The 23,816-nt window shown below is 37.1% G+C and overlaps 1 protein-coding gene across 1 annotated transcript; it reads left to right on the top strand.

Annotated features, from left to right (window-relative positions):
* The first annotated feature begins 16,076 nt into the window (after positions 1-16,076).
* Positions 16,077-23,119, top strand: LOC140141190 (uncharacterized). Its single transcript, XM_072162986.1, has one exon. The coding sequence runs from the start codon at positions 16,519-16,521 to the stop codon at positions 18,811-18,813; it is 2,295 nt and encodes a 764-aa protein (XP_072019087.1). The 5' UTR covers positions 16,077-16,518; the 3' UTR covers positions 18,814-23,119.
* The last annotated feature ends 697 nt before the right edge of the window (positions 23,120-23,816 follow it).

Genomic DNA, 23,816 nt, shown 5'->3' with positions numbered 1-23,816 from the left:
TGAGGGATTTGTCACCGAATGGATTATGTCGGATATTGAACACAATCTTGACCCAAATCAATTTGGTAACCGCAAGGGTGTTTCAACTTCACATTATCTAGTCAAACTGGTTAACAATTTGTGTTCTCATACGGACCAATTGAAATCAAAGTGTTCGGTTGTCATAACCGACTTCAGTAAGGCTTTTGACCTTATCAATCATAATATCGTCATAAAGGACCTTCTTAACTTGGGAACTCGTCCATCGGTGATCCCTTGGGTGTGCAGTTTCTTAGAAGAACGAATGCAGTGTGTTCGTTATCAAAATCACAGTTCTGAGTTTGTTACCCTAAAAGGTGGTCTTCCGCAGGGTACCAAGTTTGGCCCTCTTGGTTTTCTGGCCAAATTTAATGAAGCTGTCCGCACAAATGTCACCGATGGCCGGGTTCTGAGTTTAAAGTATGTTGATGACATGACAATTGTTGAGAAAACCCGTATTGGTGATACTGAATCTTTGCAAAATGTTCTTGATGGTTTTTGTGACTGGGCAAAGCAAAATGATATGAAATTAAATCCTGACAAGTGTGTTAACATGAATGTTACCTTTATGAAGAACCCACCTGACAGTGCACCTGTCCAAATGTGTTCCGAGAATTTGGCAATTGTGGACAAAGTGAAAATTTTAGGTGTTACAATTTCTTCCGACTTGAAATGGGATCTTCATTTGTCTCAAGTTAAGCGTAAGGCTAGCAATAAATTGTACATGCTTAAAGTGCTTAAGAAATTCAGCCTTTCTGTTGATGATTTGATTACTATTTACAGATGTTATGTGCGGCCTTTATTAGAGTATGCCGTACCTGTGTGGAATGCAGGAATAACCGAATCTCAGGTCTTAATGCTAGAGAGGGTGCAAAAAAGAGCCCTCAGGATCATTCTTGGTCCAGATTATCTGTCGTATGACCATGCTCTTGAACTGTGCAACCTTACCAGCCTTCAGGAAAGGCGTAAAATGCTGTGTGTTAAATTTGCCATGGATATGTACAAGTCAGATGAGTTCAGTGCCTGGTTGCCTTTAAAAGTCAAAGATAAAGTGCAATATTCTCTGAGAAATGCAAACCATTTTAACAAAATCAAGTGCAGAACCAATCGGTTTCAAAATAGTGCAATTCCTTATTTTGTCGATTTGCTCAATGAACTCATGTAATAATGTGCTCTAATTTTAATCATGTTGCTGGCTAACTGTTTTTATATTGATGTGTTTATTTTTCAAATTCTTGATATTATCTTATTGTATTGTTGTATTGAAAGTATAGGGGGTGGGGTGGGAGAGTAGACTATGATATGTGAGTTTTGTTAGTGTGAGGACTCTGATTGTGTTATAATTCAGGATGTGTCTAGTGTCATGCTGAGTGGTGTGTGTGAGCAACTGTTGTGAGTGGTTATGTGCCCTTCCAGTGTGCTGTAAGTAGTCCATACAGGACCAACGCAATATTTAGTACTATAATCAACGCCGTCAGGCGTTGGTCCTTATAGATCCGACATATCCTCCCTTGGAAAGTCAAGGGAAATGTCAAACTGACTAACCACGCCTACTGACAGCTACTGACGATATTTAGCCAATCAGATTAGACTTGCCTTCCACCTGCCAACTACTAGCTTCCAGCTTTGGATCTAACACCACTATTGCGTAACAATATCGATAATCCTGTCCATTCATTCATTCATTCATTCAATTTATCTATGTCCTTTTCAATCGCGATCAATGTTCATCATCCACGTGAATGAGCATTGATCTGATTTTACCTCTTCACAGGGATACTAAACCGGCGAGGTGGTAGGCAATTGGGCAACTATTGAAGATTTTCCCCGGGACTTTTGATAATAGAGGTTATCCACTTCACTCATGTGTGACTTCTAACAAAAGGCACTGGTTCCCGTAGTATTCCTCATTCAAACTAATTCAATGCACGACCTCGGAGTTACCGGCATGACTTTGGGGGGGGGCTATTTTGAAACAGCCATGGTTGCACATGCAGGTACTTCTTTAGAATGTCCTAAACAACGTATAGCAGTCGTTGATAGGACATGCAGCTTATAGAACATGGATAACCTCTATTCCTGTCCCATATAAATCAATGGTTAAGAAGATACTTGGCGATTATTTGACCCGTGATTCGGGCTGAAATGTTCTTTTTCAAGTTCTTCACTTTGTAGGTTGCGCACATTATACATGGGGTTTTTTTGGGGGGGGGGTGGCCATCGTTTTATTTTATCATTAGGCCTCAGTTATTATTATTTGTTTTACAATAATATAAAAATGGATGACGCCGCTATTTTGCATGCTTCGAATAAACTAGGAATTCAAGAAGTTACCCGCCAACAGACGAAGGGGGTTACAAATTTTTTACATGGACATGGTTTTCCGACATGATATGGGAAGAGCTTTATTTTCCAGTCAGCGCCAAATGTAGTCATTTACTTGATTTGTAGTTTAGTCCAATTCCTATTAAAGTGAAGTAGGCCTATTCACTTTCTTTACTAACACAATATTTCAAGAGTTTGTTTCAAAAGGCATTAGTTCAATAGCTGCCTTGTGTAACATTTTGCTGGAATATTTTTACATTCTAAAGTTTAAGTGACATTTAACGATTGGAATGGATATGTGTGCACATATGGCTTATTCTCGTTCAATAATAGATTTGTCCCCTAAAATTGTCAAATCCAAGGTTTTAAAATGGCTGCCATTGCACTTGATGCCTTTTTTTCTTCTTCGCACGTGGGAAGTTAAAGAGATTTGCAATTATTTACCAAAATTGTTATAACTATATATTCTACTACGCCAATGTTATTAGAGTGGCAAGGTTACTGCTACTCAATATTTTCAAATAAAACAGTCTTTGGACTTAATGCCTTTTGGAACTAAACTCTTCATTTAATGATGTTCAAATTTTCTCCATTATTTTAGGACCCTGGAATAAAGCAAAAAAGACCATCGCTTAATTCAATACATTTAATTTATGGGTATAAAAATGGCATATACATCTTGCAAAGTGTATTAGTTTACTAAGATGGATGTTTGGATCAAAAACGTCAATCATAACATTTTTCTGCGACCTATGGTTTTTGACCTATGACCCCTTGGAATTCATAAGTAGGTCTAAAACGGGTGTTTTAGTGATTTTGGTGTGGGGTACAAAATATTTTGGTGTATACAAAAAAGGATCCAAAAGTTTTGAGTCTATAAAAAAGTGGATCTAAAAGTTTAACATATTATGTAGGGGGGTCAAAAAAGTTTTGACATACCGAAATCAAATTTTCCAGCCCCCAAGTATTTATGAACGTTCCCTTAGCTCTTTAAGTACTGTATCTCTACCAAATATGGCAAATTAGGCCTATAAACATTTAGATTTTGCAGTGTTCCTCTTTTGGACCTCGCCTCATACAAACAGACGGCTGCCAAAAATTGAAAAACGATGAAAGCAGTGCACTTTTTAAAATTTTGTCTTGTCTTGCCTTTTCTTGTTTGTAACTTTGAAATAAAACAAAGACCAGGAAAGTATTACTATCAACGGAGCGGAGAGCCGTTGCCTCAGCTCCGTCCGTGAATGACGTATAGTTAAAAGTGGTGAATCCCATGCCCCTCGGTTAAAACGAGAAGACCATGTTGTTTTTTAAAGATTTGATATTAAAATAGTTTAAATCAAAACCCTAAATTCAAATAGTAATCACAGGCCCTTTCATGCCTTTGGGATTAAAGAAATATATTGTGACCGTTCCTTTTTTTCACATGCATTTGAAATATCAACACATTCAACAGTAGGCCTACTTGCGAGTTGCATCGCCTTTTATTTTATTTTACTCACTCTGTTACTTCCAGTTAGGTGTTAAAGGCTTAATGTACGATTTCTTCAAATTTTAAATTTGTCATTATATATTCAAAATGCTGAAATAATACCAGTAATAGGCCCTAATTATCGGGAATGGCTTCTGTCCATTTTGAACTGAAATAACCAGGTAAACATAGGAGGACATAAAGTCATAATTCTTGAATTATGACTTTATGTCGAACTTTGCTCTGTTTACCTACAAACACAGCAAATTTGGCTGATTCCATTTAGATGCAAGTGACATGTGTATACATTACAAATATGCCATAAAATCAGGTTTGAAAAAAATTAACCAAATTCATATTATAAGATCGTACATTATGACTTTAATAAATCAAAGTTCAGTTCCAAATAAACGGTGTGTAGAATTGATGTTCTTTTAGCTTTTTAATGGTATCACGGTTAGGCCTATCGACAAATGTGACAATATTAAATAAAAAAAGAAAACAAACCTAGAATCATACAAATGACTTTTTGTTAACACTGATTAGGCCTACATTATCTCTGCACTGATATCTGATATAGCAACAAAAAACTTTCATTTAATTCATACCAGCCCGATTTACACTGGTCATGGAAATAGTATATATCTACTATTTCCATGCACAGGTAAGCGACCTCAAAAGTTTGTATTGCTTTGATTGCATTATCAAAATCAATCGATTGGGATACCAAGTACTTGAGATGACTTAAGAGTCCAAGTTATGTAATAGATGCGGTTGAATGATGGCCCGAATGATGGGCGGGGCTATTTTCCATATTTGGATTCATGACGTAACTTATCGACTGGTTTGGTTTTGGTCACTGTTTATTATAATGAGGTGCACTGCTGGGGGTAGCGAACGGATTTGTAAGGACCAACGCCTGACGGCGTTGATTATGGTGCTAAATATTACGTTGGTCCTGTATGGACTAGCTGTAAGTGGATTGTGCTGTGCAAATGTTGTGTGCTTGTGAGTAGTCTGGGTTGGATTTCTTGGGGTGGATTATTAACTTGTTTTGCTTCGTATGGTTTGTGCTATAGGGTTTGCTGCAATATTGTGTTTATTTATTTTGTTGTTCACTTGCATTTTGTCATAATTCTTTATTGTGTATATTATATATGTCTTTTAATGTAAACTTTGCTGTAATTTAGCCTGCGGGCTACAATGCATTGTGTTAATAAACCATAAATGAATGAATGAAATAATAAAAGAAAGTGTTGATCATGTTTCATCTGAGTGCAAAATGTAATAACCCCTTCATCATGTTCATGGTCGAGAACTTCAATATGGAATCCATAACATACAGAATGTCCCAAGCTAAAAACGAATACCGTCGAGTTTTTTTGATCACATTTGTTTTCTTTTTGGAATAAACAAAAAACAATATTTGTGACCCGTTACTTTAAAAAACCTGAACATGTTAAGAGGGCATTTCGTGATCCACAGCCTCATCCCCCCACTTTTCTCAAAAGAAGTTGAGATTTGTATACCACTGGAAACCTCTGGCTACATAATGTTTAGACTCATATGTACCAAACATTTCTTGCAGATTAATTCCTTTAGCAAAAATAGTATACCAGAACGAAATTACAACAGTCACCTATAATCATGCATAACTCGCAAACGCAAAATCGAAACCAAATGAAATTTTTGGAATAAGCTTTTTCGTGGATCTCTACCGAAAAATGTCATGAAAAGAGGATATCACGAAGTCCTCCTTTAAATTTGTACTTTTTGAAATTACATCACAATCGCCTGTGGACGGAAGTTATAAAGCAATCCAAAAGAAAAAAAATATATTGCTATATTTAAGTTAAAGGAGGATTTCGTGATCCTAGCATCCTCTTTTTGTGACATTTTTCAGTACATATCCACGAAAAAAGCCTATTCCCAAAATTTCAGTTGATTTCGATTTTGCGTTTGCGAGTTATGCATGATTATGTGTATTACACTGCTCTATAGACAATGCGTTGTAATTTCGTTCTGGTGCACCAGAACGAAATTCAAATTTCACGATATCTTTGCAAAACGAATTAATCTGCAAGAAATATTTTGTACATAAACATTATGTAGCCAGAGGTTTCCAGTGATATGAAAATCTCAACTTTTTTTGAGAAAAGTGGGGGATGAGGCTGTGGATCACGAAATGCCCCTTTAAATAAAATAAAAAAGACATTGAAATGATGTTATAGTCTTACAAAGATCTAGTCGATGTTAATCAGTCAGATTCCAAGTAAAATAAGATCTCACACGTATTCTAGTCAAATTTGAACAAAATTCGAGTCAAATCACGTTGAATTTGATTCAATCCGCGGGTATAGGTCTGTTTGGCACGATTTCTGGTCGAAATTGAATGACTAGAAAATGTGTGTGATATTTTATGGGATATCCAGTCTAATTCGACGAGATCTTTTGGCCTATAATATTGTAATGAAACACACTGTATAGTTTATACCATTCAAGCAGCATATATAAATGTTAATCATAGGCCTGATTCTATTTAACACATTTGGTGAAGTAATTAATTAAGGTCACATGTCTCACGAGCCAATATACAAGTTGCAACATTTCCAGCTGTCAAAATTAGTTGCCGAATTAGTTTAATTAAATCTTCCGTTTGAGTTGTACAGCTTGTAAACATAACCTCTCAGCGATAACCCTGTTTCTGTCCTCTAAAGTAAAATACAGTTTCTGGGAAGAAATAACAGAGCAGATACGGCCGTTTTGCCTGGGAAGATACTTTACCTTAATCGGTGTACTTCCAATATAAAATACAATAAATAGCACATCGTCACATTACTTTCTCTCTGACTTTCTTTTAAAGGTGGCGGTCAGATGTTTTTTCATGATAGTACATTGAGGTTAAGACATTATTATGGGTCGGTTTCTCGGAGCTTGGCTAGTGGTCAGGCTTCCTAAGCCAGAAGGCTAACCCTACCAAGTGGATCCATTTTAGGTGATGCATACATTGTCAATTTTAAAATTTACTGGGGAAATAAGTAAATCGTTCATTTCATTTGTTATTGATTTTTTTAATAGTTTTTTTTGTCGTAAAATCATGAAATTCTGAGACTTTATTTTGAAGAAAATTTACTTGATTCGATACTCGCATTATTTCGGTATAGAACAATAACTGATATTTGTATTGTACTTCAGTTGTACAAATCAACCACAATTTAATACTGCGTACTTTGAACACTTGAAAATGACATCTTTTAAGATGCCATTTTCGAAAATTAAGCATTATTTGTTTTAGCCCTACAAGTTAGTACCAAACTGGTATGATGAAGGAAAAGTAGACGGGACGATTGCATGGCTTTGCTCCGGCACAACTTTTACCCCCTTTTTCATTATGTTCACTCTTCTCTGCCCATTTACTTTTCCTCAATAAAATCACAGATCCTGGAATAAAATTGTACAAGTTGAAACCTTAGAGGCGGATGAGTCATTGAGCTGTTCCAGATGAAATCCACACACCCCGTAAGGGAAAACATGACTTCATCTTCAATGTTTAAGTTATGACTCCATTTGAAATCTACACACCCTGTGTGGAAGATTCAAGGCCATGTATTCCACAGGGGGTGTACGGATTTCAAATGGACTAACCCATTTTGAGTTTTATCATGTCTATCGTTCTATCCAAGGAAAGAAGAACAGACAAGGAGTAGTTATCCATTTTTCCATAGAACCATATTTGGTTCGTAACTTTCGCTTTCGATCATTACCATGTTTATAATCTTACATATCTTCAGATAAATCCGGGGGCATTTTTAAGCATTAATAACACAAACACGGGCATTCCGTGCGGATTACACTTAAGCCTTAAAAGGTTAAACTCGAATCTAAGGAACATCTGAGTTGTGATAAGCTTAACATGACAGATTTGTCTTAGATTTGCACTCAATTATAATGCTCTACATCGTGTCGAAATGGGTTTCGCTACTGGCAGCACGCACGATACCAAAAACTACTGGCCGTATTTTTTTTTTTAAGTGCATACTAGTATCTTTAGTGATTTTCCTTGTAATATGCACGTGTCAAGTGAAATCTTTCATAAACGCGATAAACATTTTCACTGACAAGAGACATATTTCTAAGCCCCAAATTTCTTTTATTTATGATAGTTTAAAGGAAAAAACAAAAGAAGGATATACCAGATTTCTCATTTTTTTATTAAGACCAGATTGTAACATAAACATGATAAAGGAAGATGAGAGGTCTTGTAACTTTTTTTTATCTTTCAATATTTATTGGTTTTTATTCACACACAACGTTTGAGGTTTAAGTCGGGTTAGATAAAGGATATAAAAAAGTTTTAATAATTACATTTATAAAATGTTTTTGGAAAACGCGATGCAAGACATTAACAGCTGGAATGTTATTAACAAAATATTTTGCAAAAATTGTTGGCCCAAGAATTTTATAATCTTTATATAACCCAACATTTGAATGTTATCGATTTGAATAAACGTTTTCAGAACATTTTTGTGTTTGCTGGCTTTATCATGAACGTGAAGGATGAAGCTTGAACAGTGGCGGCGCCAGGAATTTTTTTCGGGGGGGGGGGGGGGGTGGCAAAGTGAATTTCAGGGGGAAAAATTGGCAAATTTTGCGCAAAATTGCCGCAAAAAGTGGAAAGTGTATTTTAGGGTTTTGCCTCAAAAGTGGGGGAAATGTCCCCTTGCCCCCCCCTGTAGCGCCGCCACTGAGCTTGAAGTTAATTGATTTACATCACCACACCAGCTACATTTTAGACACATTTAAATCATACCGGCGCATCATAAGAAACATTTTCGACAATAATTTGGTTTTCGGTGCAAATCTGTTGATATTTGTTCTAAATAAAGTACAGCATGAATTCAATGAATATGGACAACTTCTGAAATAGGTTTGCTTTGTTTCATTACACTGCCATTCCTTCACACCAACAGGCCCACACCGTACCCGAACACTGCACTCGATGATCCTCCACTGGTGAAACTATGATAGTGCGATGATACAAGATAGACCTACTTACGAAGTTAACTATAATTCGTCAACCTTTTGCTACTGTGTTGATATTACTTCATCTGGTGGGAAAATATTGGGAAATCAGGAAAGCCATTTCCAGGAAATTTTTGGGAACCGTTAATGTACGTCTTAACCTTTGGTTTCTTTACTTTTGGAAACTATGATTCTGTATCTCAAACAAATGCTCATGAAATTAGGGTAAATTAACCATTAATCTAAACTGTTATTATTGTCATTAAACATGTTAAGGTGGTACTACACCCCTTGATAAATTTGTGACTATTTTTGCATTTTTCTCAAAAAATAATAACACACTGGTAACAAAAGTTATGTATATTATAGGAGCAAGGAATCCAGTTACTACACTGGAATTTCAGTGACTCAAGACAAGCGGTCATTATCTATGATAAGAAAAGAGGTAACGCTAGAATGTACCTCACTTCTATATAAACCACTTGTCTTGAATCACGGAAATTTCAGTGAAGTATTTGGATTCTTTGCCCCTATAATATACATACATTTTGTTACCAGTGTGTTATTATTTTTTGAGAAAAATACAAAATTAGTCACAAATTTATCAAGGGTGTAGTACCACCTTATTAAAGACATGACAAATATTGCAAGAAATCCGGTACTTTTCCCGATACTCATGTGACTTTCACAGTTTTTCTCGTTATGATTGGATATACGGCGTTTCACCGCGTTTCATTTTTTATTTCAGTCAAATACACACGGTTTACAGATATCCATCAAAGTAAAACCAATTAAGCCAGTAATGATTGACATAGGGGAGAGTGGGGTAAGTTGAGCCAAGGGGTAAGTTGAGCCACCCCCTCTAGAAAGAAAAGTAAAAACTTATTTTACTTTGCAGTTCCACTGATTTGTATATGACATAACAGAGGCTTCTCAAGTGTAATATGAAATCATTTGCACATAGGGTAAGAAAGCTGTATTCGAAAGTTCAGTTTTCGCACTTTTGTTGAACTTTTGGCAAAAAACAATTTTTTTCATGTTTCACCCAGAAAGAAAAAGGATAAAATTATAGCATTCTGGGTATTGAGGATGTGGTATATGAAAACTATTTTAGAAAACTTTTTACAACAGTAACAAGTTTTAGTAAGGCGGGAGGCTTGATTGTTGACAAAAAGGGTCACATGGGGTAAGTTGAGCCACAGGCCATGGGGCAAGTTGAGCATAGGAAAAACCTGCAGAATTTCCCCAAATTTTTTATTCAACGTAAAATCTTGTCAGAAATTACTTGTATGCAATGTTTAGATCAAACTACTTCTATATCAAACTATTTTTCGAAATAAATACCTGAAAACAACAATTAAAAAAAAAGGCCAAATTGGATTTAACAGCTATGGCATATACTGTGCATTTCTATGGCGGCTCAACTTGCCCCCGCGACTGGCTCAACTTGCCCCACCGTTGGGGTAAGTTGAGCCAATTTGCAAATAATTTTTGGCATCTCACTGTGAGAAAGTGCAAAATATTGATTAAAATTTTGTGGTATCATAACCAAGTAAACATACACATGTTTCATTTGTAACACTGCATTTGGGTCCTGCTTTATTTATTTGAGCGTAGTGAAAGAAAATGTAAAAAGTGGCTCAACTTACCCCACTCTCCCCTATCCACGTGACCCTAAGGGCGGAGTCTGACAATCCGCCTACAAGCTTGGGATTACACAGGAAATCATACAACCTGGTTAAGTCCCAAATTAAATTAAATGCCGTTTCTCGGTAAAACAACCATGCAGTACTAAACAATTCTTTTTTCCTGCAGCATAAACCTGCCCATACATAGCAGACACATGTATAATTTTGGTTAATGCTCATTTTGACATTGAGAATAGTTGTGCTGAAGCATGGGGATTATTAAATACAATCACAGATTCTGATACAATTAATGTACATTTAGGCTACTGCAGAATAGATCGAAAATATTGATTCGCTATGTTGAAAATTAGTTCCGCTAAATCGAATATGAAATAAGGTTATGCCTCACCCTAACCCAACCCTCATCTTAAAGCTTGTCTTTCGAACCCTTACCTTTATGACCCCAACCCTAACCTTAAAAGCATACCGTAAACGTTCGCCTAATGGCGCTTTTGGATTCTTAGAAATGTGAGAGCGCCATCCTTGTAAAATCTCAACAGCATTTAGGATACGTGTATGTTAAATTGAGCAACCTGGACATAATGCCTCAGAAAAAAATATCGTGACATGACCCAATACTTTAGGTCACTAGGTTAGTTGCTAGAGCAGCAAATGTTTTGGGGTTTCTTCAGGTATTCTTTCTCAAAGTGTCATTGGACTTAATACGTTATACCTAGCTCATTTTGGTAAATCTTTTTATAACATTGTAATGTCTTCATATTTTTTTAATATTCTTCAGTTCAAAATTACACCTTCTATTGTCTGACCCGTTAGCTCAGTCGGTAGAGGGTGCGCCTTGAATGGTGAATGGTACTTGTTCGAATCTTGATTTCTGCCCCACTTTTATGTGAAGAAGGGTCAAGAAATGTTTTTGGATTTTGTCCCCATTTTACGAAAGAATATTGTGAATTTTTTTAAATTTAATTTTAATTTTCTTATTTTTTTAATATTCTTCATTTCTGCCTTCTGATTTCTGCCCCCACTTTTATATGAAGAAAGGGTCAAGAAATGTTTTTGGATTTTGTCCCCATTTTACGAAAGAATATTGTGAATTTTTATAAATTTAATTTTAATTTTCTTATTTTTTTAAATATTCTTCAAAATTACACCCGTTAGCTCAGTCGGTAGAGGGTGCGCCTTGAATGGTGAATGGTACTTGTTCGATTCTTGATTGCTGCCCCCACTTTTATGTGAAGAAGGGTCAAGAAATGTTTTTGGATTTTGTCCCCATTTTACGAAAGAATATTGTGATTTTTTTTTAATTTAATTTTAATTTTCTTTTTTTTTTATAGATAAATAGGCACTGCGAACAAACGGCAACAAAAACCGCTGACAAAATTTGCTCCACCTGCTACCTATCAATGCGTGACATATTCCACTACATTTAACAGTTAAATGACCTTTGAAAAATAGAACGGCCTCAATGTTTCAAATGTTAACTACATTACTTTATTCATTTATGCATTATAAATGATCAGCTATTTTTTCTTTTCTTAAAAGGATCGAACCCAAGAAGATCAGACATTGATCATATATCTAGTAATCAAACCACGAAGTAGTTACGTAACTCCGCGTTGGTATCGGAACCAAGCAGCACTGTTTATATGGCGCCGGCGATCATTAGGCTGAGTTCACATAGAAGTATACGGTATACGGTATTCGCTATACGAAATACGCTCATTCGATCAGGCTGAGTTCATATAGGAGTATACTATGTGAACTCAGCCTGGTCAGATGAGCGTATTTCGTATAGCTAATAGCGAGTATACATTTGTAGGTCAGTTTACCAATTTTCTTCGTCTAATCAAATGCTTGTAACTTTACTTCTTGAGGTCACATTGCATTGAATGAGGTGTCATAATGTGCAGAATTAGACAGTGCATCTATTACAAAAAACTGAATTTACCCACATATGGTTTAGTTTTAAAATTAGGACGGTATACGCTGCACTAAAATCGAGCACGCACGATTCCCACTATACTATACTCTACGCAGGTATACGGCCTTTTCGAATAGTGCCTTATCATGCTTATGTGACCCGGTACTATGAAATTACCTTGCCCGATTTAAACTATACGCGTGTACCTGCAAAACGTGCACCGTATACCCGAATAGTATACTTCTATGTGATCGTAGCCTTATGTGACCCGGTACTATGGAATTGCCTTGCTCGATTTAAGCTATACGCGTGCACCTACAAAACGTGCACCGCATACCCGAATAGTATACCTCTATGTGAACGCAGCCTTACGATCACGCTATTTTGGCATGCCTTTTTTGTGTACTGATTGTTTCGATCGTGGTTCATTACTTAAGCGCGTGATCCCGTTGACATAGTAACATTACGTAACTTCGATACCGGGCTTCGATACTGAATAGTTGTTGAGTGCACATAATATGGAAAGCCATTGGGGTATTGTGTGCATTCCAAAGCGCCTTATAACATGTTCTCATTGTGTTGTGGAATCCTAGCCAGTATTCAATGATAGCTATAGAGGCCTTGTGTTTATCGATTGGCTCCAAACAAAAGATTTGAACCGGTTTCTTCCCCGTAGTCCATTCAATCAAATGTTGTCATCAACCTATTTGATCGTAGTGCATTTTGTTATGTGTGTGAGACGAACTGTCGCGGTAGATGCAATTATGCTTTTATTGTATGCATTTGAGTAGTCCGCCACTAGATTTACGGGATGATACGTCATATGCACAGCCTCTATTCAGTTGGTCGTTGTATGATTTTGTTCGTTCACTCATTCAAATTTTATTTATATCATTTGAAGACTGAGCCTATTATGATACATCCTCGTGGAACAGTTTCAAACAAATAGAGCTAGAGATTATTGGGGCAGAGGTTATCTTTTGAATCCTCTTAGAGGGATATCATTTTTTTCGGAAGGGGGGTCCCAAATTTACAAAAAGTCTGCGTCAATAAACTTGCGCACCCCTTATTTCGGCAACAAAAATTTTATGATCCCAAACCCCAAAATTGTATTGAAATCAGTCTTTTTGAATAAAATAACACACTTTCTGTGGTCATCGTGTGACTCCCTACATTTTGGTCATAAAACATGTTATGACCCCCTGCTATTATTCTTTCCAAGACTTTATGACCCCCGTATATTTGGGACCCCCCCTTTCGAATAAAATTATATAGCCTACCTCTTATGACCACTGATGCATAGCAAGGACACTCGCGCGAATTGAAAGACTTGGCGCACGCGACAGTTCGTCTCACACACATAACAAATGCCTATACAATCAAATAGGTTCATTACAACATTTGATCGAATGGACTGAGTTACTCTACAATGAAACGAAAAAACAAAGAATCATGAAAAAAGACACATACAAGATAAAATAATAAAATCATAAAATCATATAAACAATGTTAAAGATAAAATCAAGAAAATAGAGAATAAAATTTCCTCAAATCAGAAAAAAACATTGACAGACATCATAATCTGTCAGAAATTACTGCATGAGATTCGAACCATCAATCTTCTCCACAAGTTCTCTTTATCCTCGCACTATAGTCTAATGCTCTGCTCACTGGGCCACAACGTATCAGGTGAATGATTACCGCATTATCATGAACAAGTTTGTTTGACATCTTCTCTGGTTTGATCTTGCTCATAATTGTATGTGTCGATAGGTTTCATCCTTTAACTACACGTACCCTTAATGATCAGTGATAATAGTCGGCTTTTACAGGGATGGCGCTCTCTCATTTCCATGAATTCCATACCGCCATTAGGCGAACGTTTACGGTACCCTACATGTACAAACCCTACTCTAACCCAACCCTAACCCTAAAACTAGTCATACTAACCTCACCCTAACGCTAACACTAAAACAAGTCATAATAACCCTCACCCTAACCCCAACCCTAACCCTAAAACTAGTCATACTAACCCTCACCCTAACCCCAACGCTAACACTAAAACTAGTCATACTAACCCTCACCCTAACCCCAACGCTAACACTAAAACTAGTCATACTAACCCTCACCCCTAACCACAACGCTAACACTAAAACTAGTCATACTAACCCTCACCCTAACCCCAACGCTAACACTAAAACTAGTCATACTAACCCTCACCCTAACCACAACGCTAACACTAAAACTAGTCATACTAACCCTCACCCTAACCCCAACGCTAACACTAAAACTAGTCATACTAACCCTCACCCTAACCACAACGCTAACACTAAAACTAGTCATACTAACCCTCACCCTAACCACAACGCTAACACTAAAACTAGTCATACTAACCCTCACCCTAACCACAACGCTAACACTAAAACTAGTCATACTAACCCTCACCCTAACCACAACGCTAACACTAAAACTAGTCATACTAACCCTCACCCCAACCACAACGCTAACACTAAAACTAGTCATACTAACCCTCACCCCTAACCACAACGCTAACACTAAAACTAGTCATACTAACCCTCACCCTAACCCCAACGCTAACACTAAAACTAGTCATACTAACCCTCACCCTAACCACAACGCTAACACTAAAACTAGTCATACTAACCCTCACCCTAACCACAACGCTAACACTAAAACTAGTCATACTAACCCTCACCCTAACCACAACGCTAACACTAAAACTAGTCATACTAACCCTCACCCTAACCACAACGCTAACACTAAAACTAGTCATACTAACCCTCACCCTAACCCCAACGCTAACACTAAAACTAGTCATACTAACCCTCACCCTAACCCCAACGCTAACACTAAAACTAGTCATACTAACCCTCACCCTAACCCCAACGCTAACACTAAAACTAGTCATACTAACCCTCACCCTAACCACAACGCTAACACTAAAACTAGTCATACTAACCCTCACCCTAACCCCAACGCTAACACTAAAACTAGTCATACTAACCCTCACCCTAACCACAACGCTAACACTAAAACTAGTCATACTAACCCTCACCCTAACCACAACGCTAACACTAAAACTAGTCATACTAACCCTCACCCTAACCCCAACGCTAACACTAAAACTAGTCATACTAACCCTCACCCTAACCACAACGCTAACACTAAAACTAGTCATACTAACCCTCACCCTAACCATGCTAACCCCAAAACTAGTCATACTAAACCTCATCCCAACCCTAACCCTAAAACTGGTTATACTAAATGAACCCTAACCCTAACCTTAAAGATTGTCCTAGCCTCACCCCAACCCGAAACCCTAAAGCTTGTCCTACTAACCCTTACCCTAACCCTAAAGCTAGTTCTAACCCTATTATTATTCATATTCGAGACATAGGTATATTAGTGGGCGAACAAAGTTGATAGGAATGAGATGGGACCTTATTTATGTTATGTGATAGTCGGTCCCAACTACCAGTGTGCCAACAGTATTCCAGAAAAACACCCAAGGCTAAAAACTATTATCCTAGAACAACTCTATCCATGCCCGACAAACAACTGACTTTTTAAAATTTGGCCTGTGTATTTTTACCCGGGATGAACCTAGCCTGCCACCACTAGCTAGAAATCATATCATTTCCACATCAGACTAACATCTTGATCGAGTGACCATACGCCGCCGCACACCGGGCAAGACGCGCCGACAAATTCATGGTAAACTGGAAAACGCAAAGTAGCCATGACTGTGATGATATGAAGACTTTATGACATCATTTATAGTTATTTTTAATTAATAATTTCAATGCCACCTCCGCTCGTCAGTGGAAATCACTTATAAACAATCGACGTAAGTGTGTTGTTAGCAGTTGCACAGAAGCGGAAACGTGATGTTATGTTAATAAGTCACTTGGCAATCACGTTTAAAGGATCATACCAACCATGCCAACTGATAATGACTTCAGTTTATGCAGATGCACTTGCCAGAGATAGAGCATTTATATGCAGACGATACTGACTTACGGATATCATGATACATACATGTACAACTTTACTAGTCTGCTAATAATATAATATTTATTACCTACATCAGCTGAAAAATGGCGGGATATTATAATTGTCGAATACATCGTCTGCAAACACTATCTTTACTTCCATTTTTAGTGATTTTTATATCGTCTGCTTTTGGAGCTAGTTTTCGTGAAGAACCAATGAGTAAAGAAATATCAGTTGGCGAATCTGTGACTCTACACTGTGCCGTAGATGGGAACTTAGAAGGAGTGTCTGTATTTTGGTGGAATATAAACGCATCAAGAGCAATAAATGACAATACCCGTATTGGTGCTAGATATTTATCACAGGACCAAATTGACCGATATAGTATTACTGGTGATCCAGCTCAAGGCGAATTTAACTTTCATATAAGTTCTGCGACTTATGCGGATATCGCGACATATTCGTGCCGAATTTGGGACGGTACATTGTGGCATTTTTCACGTCAGGTAAATTTAAATGTCGTGCGTGAGACACCTGAATGTACATTACAAGCAAACCTCCCTGTTGATGTCGGGAACGTCATAAGACTATCCTGTCGTTCTTACAGCACTGATCCAAACGTTCAGCTACATTGGTTAAGTAAAGGTAGATTAATTCAAAGTCTACCCAATTTATCATCAACAACATTGTCGGTTATACAACACACCTTGACTGAACAAGACTACGATGTACCTTTTATGTGCCTTCAAGCTACTGAATATCAACGAAAAGCCTGTCAAATTGTACCCCTTCATAGACAGATATCTGTTATTGTGCAAGATCGATTAACCACCGCTTATGACGGTGATGTTGCCTCATTTCAATGTACCACAGGATTTGCCAAAACTTCGCTCACCTATTCGTGGTTTGTTGATGGGGTTCTACAGCAAGAATCAACAGATGTACTTGAGTTAAGTGTACATGCTTCAAATAATGGAACCATTGTTACTTGTAAAGTTCGAGATTCTGAAAGTGGACTATCGGGAGAAAATGACGCCATGTTGTTAGTCGTACCTCGGCCTTCGACAACACCGACGGGCCCTGCGACTACAAACAAAGCAACAACTATCGCAGATACGAAAGCTATAGGTTTGGTATCAAATTCAGAGAAAACGGAAACGTCAACTTCAAGAATGGACACCAGCACAAGACCTGGACCTAAAATTAAAGCGATCCCTGGCAGCAAAATTCCACAAGCTACTAGTGTTGATAGTAACACCGAGATACCGACGCCGGTAAATGTAGAGATCGAGAACCCCAGAAAAGACGGATCTGGAAAATCTTCATCTTCAGAAGACAGTGATTTCATGACAGCTTTTATACTTGGTTCTGTTCTTGTAGGATTGTTATTGATTATTTTAATCGTTGTGCTTTTGATGTTTTTGGCTCGGCAATCGAGGCAAAGACGCACGGACCTTGGTGACGGTGCTGACGAAAAAGAGGGATCTAAAGGCGAAACTGTGCCATTAGGAGTCGTCACTACTGAAGATTCAGTAGACTCCAATGCAGGATATGTACATACCTCACCAAAACAAGTGAAAGGTAAAGAAGGGGGTATTAAAGAGACTAATGTGGATTACGCAGTACTTGATCCTAATAATGTTGACGATGATTCTTTGAGCGGTTTCCGAATGAGTAACGAAGTCCTCGCCGCAAATAGTGATTTACAAGATTCTAAAAAACAAAATGATAATGTGTATAGAACATATTCAAGTAGTATAAGAGATAGTTTGAATTCTAGTATTTCTGCTTATGCTATTTCAAACGTCACAACTTCTACAACTCTCTCCGATACCATGGATACCCCGCCATTACCGCGTACGGCACGACCGTCACAACGCTGTAACAGTTTACAGCGCCCCCTACCAGCGGAGCCAAAATCTCCACTGCTAAAATCTACTACTCCAAAACGTTACACCTACATGGCACCGTTAGAATTTAACACAGATACGAGTCCTGTACATACATCTCCTCCTCTTAGTCCACGTCTTTTGGACACTCAACGTGTGTCATGTATGGAGGCATTGGGCGAAGACGATTATGCCGAAATTAGCGACATGGCTCAAAAATCGTCTGTGTACAAACAATCGTCACAGCAGACGACAGGAGAGTTAACGCGGCTAAAAAGTATTGGTGAAATGTCTTCTACGCCTTCAGTAGAAAGTCAGGAAGACTCGGCTTTGGGTAGTGGTTCTTCAATGGAAGCTTTGACTTCAGATGAATGTCCTTATGCAACAATAAGTGATGAACAAGCACGAAGAAATAGACAATGTCTAAATCAGATTTATGTGCCACCTGCACCACCGAGTTCCCCAGTGCAGATAGTGGCGACCCAGATGACATGGTTATCGTATCAATAGAAGACATTCTAGAAGCAGAGCAAGAAAATGCCTCTCATCACACTACTTCTTCTAAAAAACCCAAAATGCCAGTTTATGCCAAAGTTGATAAGTCGAAAAAGAAATCACGAATTGAGACACCTAAATCGCCAAAATCACCCAAGTCACCTAAAAATAAAGTTAGTAAAACATTATCATGGCAATCGTGGTTGGAAAATGTTGTAAATCATGGGTCGACAGATGGGAAAGCTAAGGATAAAACGCAAGGAGGAGATTCAGAGCCTACAGATCAACTACCTGCTTATGCTACAGTGTGGCGTGAGGAACAAGTTACAAGTGCGAGTTAATTATCCAACATACATGTAGTAAAACTATGTTTCCAAAGCAAAAAGGCATGTTAATGGCATTGCAGTTAATCTAGTTTGAACTTTTTAGGAGGCAAATAAAAGGAACACGTACGTTACCAGTGCGAGTTAATTATTCAACATATATGTCGTGAAATTTTGTTTCCAAATCTAAAAAGGCAGGTTAATGGCATTGCAGTTAATCTAGTTGAACTTTTTAGGAGACAGATAATAGGAACAAGTTGCGAGTGCGAGTTAATTATTCAACATATATGTCGTGAAATGTCGTAATGACATTCAGTTACTGTGTTTGAGCTTTTAGGAGGTAGATAATAAGTTGCAAGTGCGAGTATACGTTCCAACGTAATAACATTGCTGTGTTTTTACTTGACGTGGATAAGTACGAAAAGTCATATACTCTCCTAATTTGCAGTACATAAGAACTCGTTGTGATCCTTTTGTGATATTCATGATAAACCTTATTTTTCTAAAAACCAAAATGTAAAATAAAGAAATTATTGGTATCGTCACAATTGTAATTTATATTGTGAGAAATAAATTATTATAAAACCATGTATCAGGTATGGTTTAGTCTAGACACTAGGCACGGGCTGTAAGATAAATACTATACACTCATCCCAATGGCATAGTTCAATAACCTCAATTAAACACTCATAATGCAAAATTTGACCTCAAGTTGCAGAGTATGAGTTTTTGTACCCAAATTGTCTAAGATCATTCAATAAATGTGCAAATATAAATGTATTGGGGTTAAAGAACTGTGCCCTGATAGATGAACATGTTGTGGATCTTAGTAATAGTAGATGTTTCATCGCGTCCACAATGTAAGATGACACATGTAAGGGAAGTGTACGTTTCAGATTCTAATTCATATAAGCTATAATACACTTATCTGTGGCTGTGTGACAAGCGATTGATTTTTGACCAATCAAGTAGTGCGTTTTTTGCTGTTTTAGAAGCTGATTGGTCCACAACGTATATTTACCATCGTTTACTATATAGTCGCTAGCTTTTACACGTCATCAGTTGAACAGATAGCTAGAAATACTGTGCATTAAATATGACATTCATTTCTGCTATTCTATATGAGAACATTTTGACTGCTCAGTGCCAGAATTGGGCAAGTGCAATAGCTGCCATGTGTAGATGAGTAGGCTACAATATAATATGTGTACAAATGTTCACAGGGAAGCTATTGCACTTACCCACTTCTGGCACTGAGCAGTCGATTTTTAAGTATTGTCCAACTTGGTAAAATCCAGAATAGTAACAATACTTTTACAACACACTAAAAGATAGTCTCCATTTTACGACTCGTATAACTACTAGCGTTTGCGATTTCTATCAAATTGCAAAACTTGCATATATCCTAGGACGTAAACAAATACCGCATCCCACGTGTTTACTTATTTGTTTGTGTCTCATAATTATTGCCGAATGCGTGGTCAGATATTCACCTATGGTATATCCCGAAAGCCTGTGCAAATTTTATGGAGAATACGTCATTGTCACTGCGCATGTCCAACTGGTGAAGAGGTCACAGTGACGCGTCGACGGTGGCGTATTCTTGGTGGAATTTACAATGGTTTTCAGGAATTACCCAATTGCTATTGTTATATCAAAACCATTAAATAACACTAGCAATTGGGTAATTCCCGAAAGCCATTGTAAATTCTGTATATGTCGCCCTCTGTATATAATACAAAGGGGCGTGCGGTACGGACGGATTATAGTTGGATGCTATTTGTCAGTATGCGAAAGTAAACCATGTATCTGGTTGATTATGATTTAATAGAAGCTTCCATTTGAATTATCATACGCAGATCAGAAAATCATCTCACAGACTTCTCATAAGTATATAGATCATATTAAAAGATGTATTAACTATTACTGAATTTGGAAGGAACTTTGCCTAGATTCGGTATTCGCTCAGTGTCGTTGTGCACGTCAGAATATTACCGTTGCTAGGTCAACTGGATCACGCTTTCCTTGTTACAAACCACTGATCGAAGTGATCACAACACAAAGCCTATGGCATATCAAATTTCGGAACAGGTGTATGAACCCAGGCTTGGAGTAGTAAACAATTGTTACTAACGTGCACTACGACAGCGAATTGTTTTTTCAGTAAATCCAGAAGGCCTAATGATTTTGGTCATTTTATGACCGCGTTGCTTTATATTTTCATGTAATTGCACTGCAATTCTAAATTTGATTTTCTTGATCAAAAGTTTTTTATACAGTCTTATTTTGGTATAAATATACCGTAAAACCTCGTCTACAAGCATATAGTGTGTTTTTGATGAAAAGTAAATTTATACGAGACAGCCGTAAATATATGCCAATAGGCTACAATAGATTGGTCTTACAATAGCACTTGTACGGTGATTAATTTGCTCAGACTACATAATATTGTAAGTTTTTAGATGGACGGCGTCTCGATTAATTTAGCTTTCATCAAAACCACTCTATATGCTTGTAGACGCGGTTTTACGGTAGTACATAGAAGATCATGCATTCCCAAGTAAAACGCAGTGTGTGTTACATTTGAACTTGGGAGGGCGGTATAATACATTTTCGAGTGATTCCGTGCAGCAAACGACTCTGTCGGCTGTAAAATTGCAATAATTTGGCGCAATATTTTGAATATATCCAACGATATTTTTTGACAACATTACCATGAAACTAGGGAGGGCAGTATAACAACTATACTCGTAGTTGGTATTTTCGGTGCTTTTAGCTGTTGGTTTCATGTTACAGCAGGCGACTTCTATCGACAGAACCCCAATCATTTGGCGCTATTCTGGATGTATCCATCAATATTTTTAACAACTTTATAATGAATTTTTATGTCAATGAAATGACGTCTGTCTGTATAATATGTATATTTCTGGCTTATGTCGGAAAATGTCTTATCTTTTTATGACTCAATTCGGAATATATATATTATTGTATTGTCGATTCCCGCATCTATAGACAAATTGAAAACCAGTGTTGAGAAATACACCAGGCACAAAAAGAAACTCGTCAGTTATATTCATTCTTGCTGTTCAATAACTTGATAATTTTGGATTATTCTGAAATATACATTTTGTTAATTGGACTTTTCTTTCTCATTTGACACCATGTTCGTGAACATTGAGCAATAATTGACCAAGATATGCGCCTCCAAACTCTCAAACCCCAAAATGAAAAGTGGCAATTTTAGCGATTCAATTGTGCCTGTTACATTGTGTGCTTTATTGATTGGTGCTTGTGTGCAATACAACGATGCGTCCCATAGAAAATCGTGAAAAACTTTTGATTTTGGGGTTTGAGGCTTTAGAGGCCAATGTCTTGGTCAATTCTTGTTCGTTTTTCACGAACAGGGTGTCAAATGAGAAAGCAAAATCCAATTAACAAAATGTATATTTCAGAATAATCCAAAATTATCAAGTTATTGAACAGCAAGGATGAATATAACTGACGAGTTTCTTTTTGTGCCTGGTGTATAGTAGTTTGTATGTAATATGGCCATCTTATTGAGAATCATTACGCGATTCCCTCAAGCAGTTACAGATTCCCCACAATATGGTGCGTAGAGGTTTTAGGGTTTTTGAGAATCAAAATAATTTGATGGAAGCATTTCGACTTTGAAATCATGTATAAAGATACGAGCCTTCATAGTATTATGTAACCTATATGATTCAATTGTTTTATATTACTGTTCACGTGTGCAACATGAGATATCGTTCTCATTGGTGCAAAAACGATATCAATCATAAATTTGGCGCCAAGTTTATTTGTTTGTGTGTTGTTGTTTTGTAAAGTTATAAATTGACGATCCTCTGCGGAAAAATGGCCAAGGACGGATATTTGAATTTTCGGTTATAAAACCGTTGCTTATATTGCACAGGTGTATTATATCATATTAATTATTAATTTTATAATAAATACGACAACCAATTCATTGATGAAACGAATTTATCATGTATTTAATCGTGTGATTTTATTATGGTTTATGTATAAACAAGTGTGATAATGAAAATGAGGCTAATTACAGCTTCATCCTAACACCGTTAATATTTTTGAAGTGTAAATATAAATTAATTCTGATATTACTTATTATAATTGAATTAAAAAGAGTCTAGTTTGCGACTTTGCGTATGACGTTCTGTCAAGCAGATCAAAAATGCCGTACTGCGCAGGTCAGCGACCAATCACGTCGCGCTTTTGTATTGACGTCAGAGTAGACGCAAACTAATCGATTCAATCTCCCACGAAAACTATGAATATTCCGGCAGACCCACATATTTCTTGTGTAACTTATGATCTAAATGCACAAATTTGAAGGAAAAATTATTTGAATATTAAATGAAAGGGAAAACATGCTGAATATGTATCATGTAAATAGGCTTCAAGATCTCCTGTTCTTGTTGACCTGTTTTTGTATATGCTGTAGATTATTATTCAGCATGTTGCCGAAAAATTATCTCAATTACGTTAAATAGGCCACTTTGAACTTCCGAATATAAGTGACTCAAAAAGGTTTTATATCACAAAAATGCAATATTTTCCAACAATATTCCATCAATTGCCCCCTTCAAGATCATATTTTTAAATAGTTCACTCAAATTAGTTTTAAACAAATAAAAACAAAATTCATGGCTGCCTTAAATT

The sequence above is a fragment of the Amphiura filiformis genome, chromosome 19 (genome assembly GCF_039555335.1).
Source record: "Amphiura filiformis chromosome 19, Afil_fr2py, whole genome shotgun sequence".
NCBI lineage: Eukaryota > Metazoa > Echinodermata > Ophiuroidea > Amphilepidida > Amphiuridae > Amphiura > Amphiura filiformis.
Note: the sequence above shows the minus strand (reverse complement) of the source record. Positions and strands in the feature narration are given on the sequence as shown.